Source organism: Mandrillus leucophaeus, unplaced genomic scaffold, assembly GCF_000951045.1.
Source record: "Mandrillus leucophaeus isolate KB7577 unplaced genomic scaffold, Mleu.le_1.0 Scaffold3, whole genome shotgun sequence".
Lineage (NCBI taxonomy): Eukaryota > Metazoa > Chordata > Mammalia > Primates > Cercopithecidae > Mandrillus > Mandrillus leucophaeus.
In genome coordinates, this window is record NW_012103142.1 from 1,521,477 (window position 1) to 1,534,642 (window position 13,166).

At 46.1% G+C, this 13,166-nt stretch overlaps 1 protein-coding gene across 2 annotated transcripts in view; it reads right to left on the reverse strand.

The window, feature by feature from the left end:
* Positions 1 to 223: 223 nt before the first annotated feature.
* Positions 224 to 13,166, reverse strand: part of LOC105544197 (chromosome unknown open reading frame, human C6orf106) — a 143,119-nt gene continuing 130,176 nt past the window's right edge. For both annotated transcript variants that reach the window (XM_011986536.1, XM_011986535.1), the window contains one exon: positions 224 to 3,549. In XM_011986536.1, the coding sequence (XP_011841926.1) occupies positions 3,514 to 3,549 (36 nt within the window). In that variant the 3' untranslated portion in view covers positions 224 to 3,513. The remainder of the gene's footprint in view (positions 3,550 to 13,166) is intronic.

Below are 13,166 nucleotides of genomic sequence, written 5' to 3' on the forward strand. Positions count from 1 at the left end.
TTACCTTCCTGGTCACTGGGCACCAGAAAGCACAGGAGATCCCATTATAAACCCAGGACTAATTTCCCAAACATATGATGAACCTCAGCGTCTCAGTTTTCCCATCTGCAAAAGGGAAAGGCCCAGAGGCCAAACAGTACCCATCACGGAACCATTATGGGGCCACACAAGTTTACAGGAGGCTTGAGGGTTCAATAAAACTCACCAACACACATGAAAACAGTTTTTTTTTTTTTTTTTTTGGTGTGTGTGTTAATTTAATCATACAAATATTCATTTATACAATAAGGAAAAACCTCCTCATCTTTATCTCCTCCTAGGCACCATGAGGCCCCACCACAAACATCCAGCTGGCTTTCTACACACACCACTGTCCAGGTGGGAAGGGCAGCCACTGCTGCTCCTGCATTCACCCAAGGAAACAAAGGAAAAGTGCGGTGAGGCGGGGTGGGGTGGGGAATCAGCTTGCACTTCTGAGCCCTGGCAACCCTACCATCCTCTCCTGCTGGGCTCAGATTGAATTTGGGGAGGTATTTATTCTCATGCCCATTTCCCACCATGACCACCCTCAGGCCACACCAGCTGTTTGGTGAGGTTCTCTCCAGGCTGGAAGTAACTTTGATGGGCTTAAGGTTACAGCCAGTCCTTATGGGGGAGAGAAGGCTGACTGCTTCTTGTAGAAAAACGCCCCAAATTCAACTGTCCTCATGGCAAAAAGAAAAAAGGCATGCACACGTGCACATCCATCCACACACACACACCTCACTCCATGCACACTGACAGATTCTTCCCAAGTCTGAACCCCTCTGTCTCCCCAACTGGGTTCAGACACCTAACCATGGTGTCTGCCTCACCTCCTGGGTGCCACACGCAGGTGGTCCCACCCAGAGGTGGCCTGCCACTTGGTGAAGATTCTAAGAGGAGCAGGGACTATTGGGGCTGAGAGGTAGCCACTACCACCCCACTAGGCAGGGGAGCAGAGAGGGGTTCTAGGCATTGCTCTGAACCCATACCAGTGAGGAGAAAGAGAATGAAAGCTACTGATACCCTCCCTGGGCTGGGGAAGCCATGGACCCCTCTGCCTGCACTCCATGACTTGCACTTACTCTGGCCCTCTGCAAGGAGCTCACCTCACCTCCAAGGATGTGCACATAAATGGTTTGTTCTTGGGAAGGGAGACAAGGTGCTTGGGACGTTTAACTTGCCAAGTGTGGTTGCCTAGAAGCAAGAGGAAGAGCAAGACGACTCTGGCAGACCCAGACCCACTGATGGTGGCCCATGAAGCCCCTGCTGGGAAACTGGGAAGGGGCACCCAGTGTTGGGCAGATGAGGAAGTCAGGAAAGCAGGGGTTGTGAAGCCTCCCACAATCCTGCCAGGGACAGTGGAGATGTGCTGCTTCAAGGCTTCTAAGCAGTAAGAACAGCTGGGCATGCATGGGGTCCAGGGAGGCAGTGTCTCAGGAGACTGGTACCAGCAGCAGCAGTCTGGGCCTAATGAGGCCCTCAGACAAAAAGCCATCCTGAGGCCTGTGGCGCGGGCACCTGGCAGAGACTTCCCTCTGCTCTGCTAGGGAATGGAACACTCCCATGCACACAGGAAGTAGGTGCTCCAGAGTAAGCTCTAGTCGAGTCCCAGACCCAGCTGCACCACGCTTCTCAGCAGGCTGGCTCCACCCACCCCCAGGGCTTCTCCAGTGGAATAAAGTTTATGCCCCCTTTTATTTTGGGGGGGAGTGGGGAGGTGAAGAGGGAATTTCACACAAGCTTTTCTCCCACAATCAAGCTTTAAAAAAACAACAGTCTCAGAAGAGGATGAGGAGGAACAAACAACACACATTTTTTGGAACTCAGACACCCAGACAGAAACAGGCAGGCAGACCCTCACCCACACCCAGGCTATATGACTCCTTGCAGCCACTCATCACCTGGTCTCCCTGCCTGTCTCATACCCTCACCTACCACCCAGCTGGATGGGGGTGTGGTAACAGGCAGGTGACCCTGCAACAGCACCCTGGATCCATATCCCTGGCTCTCAAACCAACTAAGACTTGAGGGAAGGAGAGGGGTGAGAAGAGAAGAGGGACTTTGCATATTCTTGTATCTTTGGCAGACAGCTGTTCTAGCCTGGTTCAAGCTTCCCATGGAGATATCCACATCTCAACCTGCTCAGAATCCACAGGATGCCAGGGGGGCCACCTGCCTGAGTGAGCAGCCAGCCAATCAGCCTCTTGCTTCAGCTGGGCTGCCACTTGCCCACCTCCCAGCCAATAACCTAGCATCCTGGCAGGGAGGCAGGGCTGTGGAGGTCCTCTCATTTCCATCTAAATGTGGTCTCCAAGATCAAGTAGTCAGTGGCTGGCCCTTCTCCATGACAAATTCCCCTTTTGGGGCTGTATTTTCCAACCTCTACAGCTCAGCCTCCACTAACAGGTTGTGAAAATATCACAGAGGACAACTGAAGGGAAACAGGGAAAGGAGTTGTGTGACAACAGAGAAGCATGGGCCACCTTCAAGCTTGCCTGCTGCACACCTGCTGGCGAGTTGCACCAACACCCGTGCGTGCACACGTGGTGCATACGTATAACCAGCATAGAGGCACTGTTCCCAGAGCAAATGGGAAGCTACTGCATGAAGAATCCAAAAGAGCAGTAAGCATGATGGCATTTCTCTCTGCCAAGAGAAACATGGAAGAAAAGCAATCTGAATTGTTACAAGGGTGTGCAGAAGGACACCTCTCGGGCTTAGAAAATCCCACGTCACCCGAGATCTATCCTCAAGGCTTCCTCTCCTGGCCACACAAGGAAGTTTGGTCTTCAGAGAGGTTCTGATGCTAACAAGCCACAGGGTTGATGAATACAAATGTCAAAGGTGTAAATCAACAGAAGATTAAGAGAAAAGAGGAGGAAAAGGGTGATAACTCATTGGCTGATGCCATTAAAAACAAATGGGGTCAGAGACTTCTGGAGTCATGTGGCACGGCAGATGTACTCCTGTAGCACTGATCCGCAGAGTCCTCAAACATGCCACGCCAACTTTTCACCTGAATCTCTTCCAGAGCAAGCACTATTCTATAAAGAATATGTTATCCCTTATTTAAAAAAAGAAAAGTGGGGAAAGAGGGAAAAAAATTAACATGTGCTCAAAACTACAACCTCTCTGTAGGCAAAATAATTTTTGTTTAAAAAGATGGCTTTTTTCCCCCATTTTAAACTTTTCCCCCTTCCCGAGTGACCTAATGACTTGTTAGACTGATGCCTATAACAAAACCCAAAGTGGCTGCATGGATTTCTTCTTGGTAGCCTCAACACCATTCCTGTGATTCAGCATTCACACATGCATACTGAGTTTACTCAAAACTAGTCTGTTCTGCTTCTTCCTCTTCTTCCGGGATGAGAGGGGGTCAGAGCCAGGGGTCTGTGCGATGTGGTCTGCAATCCAGAGGAACCCCTTGCCCTAACCCCCCAAAGTCAGGCCTTCTGTCTTTTGTTAATTTTTCTTCTTGCTGACACCCGTTTAAGACTGGCCGAAGGGGTAAGGCCCATGGAGCCCCTGGAAGAGAGTGAAGATAGTCAGTGATGGTAGACATAGCAGTGCAACTTGACAACCAAACCAAGTGCAAGAATCTCTGGTTCCCAGTGAGTCACAAGGAAGCCCCAATTCACAGACAAGGCCTGAGGGCCTTTGCCATACAAAACCTCAGCATGTCAAAGATCAGTACATTTCAGGTTGCTAAGTTTCTCACTGAATCACACTATCCAAAGAGAGGGGACGGTAGAGAGATAATTCCCCAGTCTTTCAGATGGTAGATCAGTCAATGCCAACCTTCCTTCACCCAGGCCACAAAGCTTTCCTATTTTCTTCTTGACAAAAGTGTCTCAACCACTCTGCTAAAGATCCTTATATGCCATTCTATGCACCTTAACTTCAGATGTAAGGCTACTGCTAGCTAACAACACATATATCAGCAAAAACACAGAAACAGCAACTATTTATTTAGCACCTAGGTCCCAGGCACAGTACCAGGGGCTAATCCTACATTGCCTTTAATCCTCACCTCTGCCCTAAAAGCCAGGTGAGTATTATAACACCTGTTTCACTGATACCCATTTTACTGCAGAGACTAAGACTTGTTCAAGGTCATGTGGTTAGGCCAAGTGCGGTGGCTCACGCCTATAATCCCAGGACCTTGTAAGGCCAAGGTAGGAGGATCACTTGACCCCAGGAGCTCGAGACTAGCCTGGACAACGTAGTCAGAACCCATGCCTATAAAATTTTTTAAAAAAATTAGCCAGGCATGGTGGCACATGTCTATGGTCCCAGCTACTTGGGAGGCTGAGGTGGGAAGATTACTTGAACCTGGAAGGTCGAAGCTGCAATAAGCCATGATTACGCGACTGCACCACTCCAGGCTGGGCAACAGAGCGAAATCCTGTCTCAGTTTTTTTATTTTTTGAGACGGAATCTTGCTCTGTCGCCCCGGCTGCAGTGCAGTGGTGCGATCTTGGCTCACTGCAAGCTCCGCCTCCCAGGTTCACACCATTCTCCTGCCTCAGCCTCCCGTGTAGCTGGGACTACAGGCGCCCGCCAACACGCCCAGCTAATCTTTTGTATTTTTAGTACAGACGGGGTTTCACCGTATTAGCCAGGATGGTCTTGATCTCCCGACCTCGTGATCCGCCTCTGTCGGCCTCCCAAAGTGCTGGGATTACAGGTGTGAGACACTGTGTCCGGCCAATCCTGTCTCATTTTTTTTTAAAAAAAAATCACGTGGTAAGAGGCAGAGCCAAGATTCAAAACCAAATCTGATGGACTGCAGTATTACTTCTCCCCAAACTAGCTCTCCCTTGCCACATGATAAGGTTTATTCCAACTTGCCAAAGGCACTTTCTGTGCTGCTTGGCTGAGTGGAAGAGGCTTCACAGTCTTGCTTCCCCTCATAAGAATGAGACACCAAGATATGCCAACATCAAAAGCAGCTGCACGAACCATGAACATGCTGGACCATGACGTGTGCTTCCTCCCCAATCCCCGCTTTCTGTTTTTCCATATAAAGCCTCCCAAAACCAGAAGTACGTCTCTAGTTGCTTGGTGGTATCACTAAACTAAACAAAAAATCCTGAGGAGATGATTTGGGGAACAGACAGGCCAACACCAATGGGGCATCCACTACGTGCCAGGTGCTACAGCAGCACCTAACACGTTCTCTTTAACCCTCACAAAGATCCAAGGAGACAAGTATGGTCTCAAAGCTCAGAGAGGGGAGGCAACCTGATCAAGGGAACAGCACTGGTGAGGGAAGCAGCTGGCATTTGCCAAAATGCCACATGGCTGTCAGCCCGAGCCAGCCATGCCTCTAGCAGACGAGCTATGGCTCCAACCATCTCAGCAGCCACAGCATCCACTCACTCAAGCAAGTGTGGGCTGGGGCAGCAAAGGGCTCTCAGATTCCATTTTGCAAGGCCTAGTAGGGGGGTAACATACATCAGAGGTATCAAGTTGGTGCAAAAGTAATTGCAGTTTTTGCCATTATTTTTATTTTTATTTTTTTCGAGACAGAGTCAAGTGCTGGGATTACAGGCATGAGCCACCATGTCTGGCTTTTGCCATTACTTTTAGTGGCAAAAAACGCACTAACTTTTTCACCAACCTAATAGAAAGTGAAGCAGCTGAAAACAAGCTGCCCTGACTCAGCAGCTCCCAACAACAATCATTCATCTGGAACTACCCAAGAAAAGCAACAAAAGCTTCAATTCCCTGAAGGGTTAGAACCAATACAATGCTCAAAGGTCTCTGTGCAGGAAAAAAAATGCACCGCAAAAAGAAAACCTGGCTAGGTATGGTTGCTTATGTCTACAATGCCAGCACTTTGGGAGGCTGAGGCGGGAGAACTGCTTGAGGTGAGGAGTTGGGAGAACAGTGTGGGTAACACAGTGTGACTCCATCTCCACATGCAATTTTTTTTTTCAGTTAGCTGGACATGGCAACGCATGGCTGGAGTCCCAGATACTCAGGAGGCTGAGGCCGGAGGATCACTTGAGCCCAGGAGGTCAAGGCTGCAGTGAGCTATGATCATGCCACTGTACTTCAGCCTGGGAGACAGAGTAAGACCTCTTTTAAAAATAAAACAAAGTCACAGGTTCTGAGGGTTAGGAAAAAAATAATACATTTAATAAAGAAAAGAGAAAACTCAAAAAACAAACAGCATGTTTCCTATGAAATATTTACTCCTTTACCCTAAATGTAACTGCTTTCCAGTTCAAAGCTCTACACACTTCATGTGGGCCTTTATAAAGCAAGTACTGGCCTTATGATTTGTCTAGAATACTTGAAGAAGGGAGTTTATGACTTTGCCAAAAAGCTGTTGTACATTCCCACTTAACAGATAAATAAAGCAGGTTCTATGCAACTGGCAGCAAGAGGAATAAAGACATATGCATTTTCAGATTTCCGTTTAAGTGCCCTGGCCCTCAGACCATTCAGTGTGGTATTTAACTAGTTTAGATTATGGTTATTGTTGATCCTCTATTTACTGATGTTCCATGCCTTTTATGAAGAAAAATGCTACCTAATTCTCCTTTACCCAGTGAACTACGTATTAGAGATGTTGTTAACTGGAACAGAAAAATGGTTTGACGAACAAGCTCTATTTTCCTTACCCCCAAATTAATTACCATCACTTCAAGGAAGAGAGAGGGTGCCGACTCTATTTGGAACCTATTTTATAATCTAGACTCCCCACATGCAGGATCATAGGTGTCTCATGTGGATCACAGAACACAGGCAACATAACACCAGCTGTAGAGGAAAAACCTTGCAAAGATCCCAAGAACAGCTTGTCTGGGGAGTCCTATGGCAGTAGGCTAAGTGGGAAGACCATGGCGGTACCTTCTGGATAGAGGTACTTTCAATATGGGAGGCCCATCCACGTTTCAGATTCCACTGGAGTTTTTTTTTTTTTTTTTGGAGACGGAGTCTCGCTCTGTCGCCCAGGCTGGAGTGCTGTGGCGTGATCTCAGCTCACTGCAAGCTCCGCCTCCCGGGTTTACGCCATTCTCCTGCCTCAGCCTCCCGAGTAGCTGGGACTACAGGTGCCTGCCACCTTGCCCGGCTAGTTTTTTGTATTTTTAGTAGAGACGGGGTTTCACCGTGTTAGCCAGGATGGTCTCGATCTCCTGACCTCGTGATCCGCCCGTCTCGGCCTCCCAAAGTGCTGGGATTACAGGCTTGAGCCACCATGCCCAGCCTCCACTGGAGTTCTAAGACCTGGTGTAACGGGTTCTGGTAGCCAACGACAATCCCAGCCTAAAATTAGGATTTGGCAATACAGGTAACATTCACTCTCTTCTGGGGCCTAGCAACTCTTCAACTTTTATCTGCAGTAAAAACAGATGCCGAATATTTTAGCTAACCTGGAATCAATGAAATACCTCCTGTTACACTTGTACCACTACTAATAAGGAAAACAGATCAAAGGGCAGATGCATCAGATGGTACCACAGGACCCTGAATTCAACTTTGACTCAAGCAAAAATCGAAGCCATCATCCTGATTATAAAACCCAGTGAGGCCAGGCATGGTGGCTCACACCTGTAATCCCAGCACTTTGGGAGGCCGAGGAGGGTGGATCACGAGGTTGGGAGATCGAGACCATCCTGGCTAACACGGTGAAACCCCGTCTCTACTAAAAAATACAAAAACTTAGGCAGGCGTGGTGGCGGGCACCTGTAGTCCCAGCTACTTGGGAGGCTGAGGCAGGAGAATGGCGTGAACCCAGGAGGTAGAGCTTGCAGTGAGCCGAGATTGCGCCACAGCACTCCAGCCTGGGCAACAGAGCAAGACTGTCTCAAAAAACAAACAAACAAACAAATAAAAAACAAACAAAAAAACTCCCAGTGAGCTTGAGGCAGAAAGTCACTCCCCTCTAGGAAGAATCATGTCCTATCACATAGGGACTAGCAGCAAGACTGATTTATCCACGCTAATGGAGGCTATAAATACTCAAACCCAGAAAAAAACTCTGGTATCTGACTCCAGGTCTAAAGGCCAGTTGCTCAGGGCATACACTACTTACACAGAAATGGGTTTCCAAAGGCTACACTGAACAGCCCTATATGTGCTAGGGGATATGAAACTGTTCAGGTCCATAGGGGCTGAGGTATTGCTTGTTTTGCCTCAGCTTTCCCTAAGCTTTCACTGACCAGCTATCATAGGAACGAGCATGGGGACCTAAGTTCAACTTGGCTAGAGAGCAGGCAAGCCTTCTTAAAGCACAGAGGCTCCACAGTTCCACAGTCATTAGCTAAGGCAGCAACGCCTCTTGCTCGCCAGTGTTGGGAAACAGACTTTTGCCTTAGGCCAGCTGAATGATTACAATAGTTGGGCCAAGTCCTGAACTGCATCTCCACAATGCAATAATAACTACTGCAAGCCATTATCTGGCTAATTTCCTAAAATTAAAAAAATTTTTTTTGGTTGGGGGGGTGGGGGGGAGCGGTCCTCGCTATGTTGCCCAGGCTGGTCTTGAACTCCTGGCCTCAAATCATCTTCCCACTTTGGCTAAGTGCTGTAATTACAGGCATGAGCCACTGTGCTCAGCTCTAAAATATTGTTAGAGAACATTCAGAGACACAAAGATGAGCTCAGTCTCATCCTTAACAATCTCCTAAAAGGAAAATTTAAGATCTAGTACTTATAATCCTGTCCTCAAAGCAAACCTAAAAATAACTGTCTCTCCTGATTTGTTTTACACAATCATTTATAGTTGTGTCTGTCGAATAGCAAGAATCACTCCTAGCCAGTGACTTGGTTATCACTTATCTTATGTGAGAGTAAACCTGCAATATCTTAGAGTCCTTCCTAAAATTATACAGAAGTCAAAATAACCTTTCCAAAAAGGAGTACTAAAAAAGTATCACTGATAGAAAACATTAACTGTATGCCAAAGTACTAAAAAACAGGCAATCGTTCTATTTCAGTTAGATTTTTTTTTTTAACCTGCATTCACCTATTTTCATCAGTAGGCAGGGCAGTGCTATCAGAAGAGTAGGCTGCCCTTCTATGAGGACAGAAGCTGTTCCTGATACTTATTTCTGCCTTGCACACAGTAGACTCAAGTAAAATGAATGAATGAATTATGAAATACACTGACTGGTGAGTCAGCCCGTTTTTCAACATTCCAGGAAAAAAAAGAAGGCTGAAATTCCTAATGAAAAAAAGGATGTCTTGTTGAGAGATTTTTGCGTTACTCTTTCTCTATATGAAAGCTTGTTGTTTAGATAAATCATCACAACACAGGACTTTCACATACCTGTCTTTATTTTGCTTTTATTTGTGATTTGATTTAAATAAATAAGAAGGTTCACACAGGTTAATAAAAAGACAAGCACGTTTGCTGTATGGCTGAGAAATAATATGCTCTCTCGGTGTATACTGATGGCATTATCAGATAACACCATGAGGACCCTCCTCCTCCTCATTTCCTGGGTCAGTCCTGGTCAGTGCTTCTCCCGCCTAGTGCTCCTTTTGTATCAGTTATGTACACTGAATGCAAACACAGAAGAATACAGGGTTTAGTACTAAGTCCTGTCCTGACTGTGTACTGCAAACATTGTGTGGTGAGGCCCTGCTCACAGGCCTGGCTTGGCTGGCAAGGGCCAGAAACTGACTAGGCCCTGATCAAACCCATTAGTCTCTCATTAACTAGAAATAAAATTAAGTCTGTACTGGAGTAATGAGCAGGGCAATGAGCACTCTCTCAGGAATGTACAAACCAGGGCCCTTTCCTTAGTGCCTTCTGACTACCTCCGGGAGGCTTGCTGGTTGGCAGAGCAGGGCCACACCAGCATGAGAGAAGGACTTCTGTAGATGATTTAACATTGGTCTCGCTCTGTTGCCCAGGCTGGAGTGCACAGGCACGATAACGACTCACTGCAACCTCCACCTCCTGGGTTCAAGTAAGTGATTCTCCTGCCCAGGCTGGAGTGCACAGGCGTGATCTTGACTCACTGCAACCTCCACCTCCTGGGTTCAAGCAATTCTCCTGCCTCAGCCTCCCAAGTAGCCAGGACTACAGGTACCACCATGCCCAGCTAGTTTTTGTAGTTTATTTAATAGAGATGGGATTTCACCACGTTGGCCAGGCTGGTTTAGAACTCCGGACCTCAGGTGATCCACTCACCTCAGCCTCCCAAAAGTGCTGGGATTACAGGTGTGAGCCACCACACTTGGCCTGTTCAAGTCACTTTCATGTGACAGTCTCCCAAAATTCAAAGATGTATTTGATGCAGTGGCTGAGAATGAGCGTGAGAACCAGTCAAAGAATAGGAAAAAACCCTACTTTTATGCTCAAGGGCTGATGACAGGGCAAGCTCAGTTCAACCAGGCCTTCTGATTGTGCTGAAACATTTAACTCAGTTATTAGTGTGCTGAACATATTTTTAAAGCTCTTTAAATACAACTTTTTTTATTTGCCTCTGTAATAGTTTTTCTGTTGCTCTTAACTTATCTCTACAGTCCTGTTGGGGAACTTCTCATCTACCCATTTATCCTCCCTTCACCCATTCATCCAACCCTTCATCATCTATCCCTCCATCCTTCCTCTATCATCCATCCTTCCATCCCTCATCCTTCCATACATCCTCCCTGTCATCCATCCTCCTATCCATCCAAAGTCCCCCATGGCAAAAGGCAACTCCCACAGCCTTCACCCACCCCTACTCCCCTTACAAATTTTTTAAAAACCATGAAGAATAAAACTCAAACATAATTGTGAATGAAAACACATTATTCAAAGTTTCTACATGGAGGTAGAGGATCCTAGCTGAATGTGACTTCCCCTTTTAGTAAAGATTTCAGAAAAAAAGCTATTTGTGATTCAGAATTCTAGCTCCAAAGATCTGATGTAATAGCAAGTGTGCTAGAATCCAAGTGGGATGCTGTTATACAGAACTCTTTCACGGTCATCTCCTAGGGTAGAGGAAATTCCTAAAAAGGAAGAAAGAATCAGTAAGAGTCTCACTGGGGAGGACACCCACATGAGGGAAGCTTATTCAAGTTCCCAGTCATGTAGCCACCCTGCTAGGGCACAGGGTGAGGCTGCTGGTCCAACTTTCTCTCAGAATTTTCATTCAAGTTCCTGTAACTTTCTGTCAACTACCCTTTCCTTACAAGCCATCATCTCCACTGTGTGTCTTACAATTAATTGACAGGCATCAGCTCCCATAATGGCTGGTGGATTAAGGGAAGAGAATAAGCTCTCTCTCTCCTTCTTGGTTCCTTTCAGCTATATTTGGTTTTGTCTTGCCACTCCCCTACTCAAAAGCATTGCGGGCACTCTCTCCTTTCATATTAAATGTTAACTCTCCTTTGCTTGGCTTTTAAAGGTCTTCCTCCAAAATGCACCCCACCCTCTTTAAGCACACCTCACTCACCACGGCCAAGCTGGCCAGTGTCCTGTGAACACACCCTGCCTGTGGTTGCCTCTGAGCCTTCCTGCATGTGGTTCTTCTTCCCTCCAATTCAGTTTGAATCCATCCTCCATCAAGGGATTGCTTTCCTGATTACTCCAAGCCTTATTGCTTTGGCCGTCCCCAAATTCCTATGATCACTTAAAAGTCAACTAGAACTCAACATACTTGATCTTCACTGGCTCTTCTTCTTTCCTATGGATTAGTCACATCTATGTTATCAGATAGTAAATTCTTTGAAGATAGGGATTAGTGGCTGAGCACCCAGGAGACCTCACTTACTTACTGAAAAAATATCAGTCAATATTATTGACTGCATAATATCAGTCAATATTATTGACTGTGTAAAGCAAACGGGTTTAACTGGCCCTTAGGCAGTGAAATCACAGCAAAAAGTTCAAGACCCTCAAACCTTTGCAGGGGAACACCCACAGCTTTAAGGAAGCTCCCATTTTTCCTGAGATACAACAGTTCTTAACCTTACATTTTGTTCTGGTCCTGCTGGAATACAATTAAAGCAGACTTAGCTGAGAACAAGTCATTTGAAACCTGAGCATCTATACCAGGAGCCATTCTTACACTTTTGAATTATACTTTATCTGTTTGAACCAATAATTTCACTAGTCCTACTTTGAGAACTTTCATCAGAAATTAAAATGCTGAATTCAGAGTATGGGGAAGAGAATGAGCCCTTATAGCCAAAATAAAATATGCTGGCAATCTTGGGAACATTAGCTCTGCTTTAGCTACAAGAGTGCATAGCATTAGAACAATCTAAAACAATGCTTAGAGCCCAAAGCAAATAAAATAGAGCTGGACAGCTTGGAAGCTACTGAGGTACAAAAAGGAAAGTTCCTGGAGATACTTTTTATTCTCAGTCAGATAGTAATGTTACAAACAACAAAAGACATTTTCTAAGGCCCATAGTGTTTGCTTAATTTATTTAAAAAATGCACACAACATTCATGCCAATGTAAACACCAGCAAAGCTGGGAGGGCTTTACTGGCTCTTCTGGGTTTTCAAAAGAGAATCATCAAAATATTAAGCCCAGAGTCTTCTGGCAAGTCCCTTCTGGTACAGAGTGTGCTAATCTGCCAGCCAACTGGGACAGGTCCCTTGGTTGCTCTGTGTTGCTTCCTACCGGCCTCACATTCTTTTGCAGTTCCTACAATGAACGAAGAGGTCTCTACGACCTGACACTAAGTGTATAAACTACCTCCAGAGAATAGCCAACAAACTTCACTTGCCAACAAATCTCATTGTAGTGTGGTCTAGAACATTAGACTCAAACTGGATCCCCGGGTTCCAGCCTGCAGCCCACCTTCAATTTGCTGTGTGAATGTGAGCAAGTCACTTATAATACTTCCCTATTATTTTTTCAAATGAGGATTATAACTATGAAAGTCACAAGTGTGTTGTGAATGAAGAATAAGAATGAAAGCAGTAAAGGTACTATGGATAGTATGAAATGGTTTACATGTTAGATAGATAGTGTTAAGCTCAGTCCTTGGACCTCTATGCCAGAGGTTCACCAGTGGGGGAATTTTGCCCCCCAGGGGACATCTGGCAATGTCAAGAAACATTTCTGGTTGTTACACTGTGGGGAGGGAGGGCGGTACTATTGGCATCTAGCGGGTGAAAGGCCAGGAATGCTGCTAACCACTGTACAACACATAAGACACATATACCCTTGCCTCGTT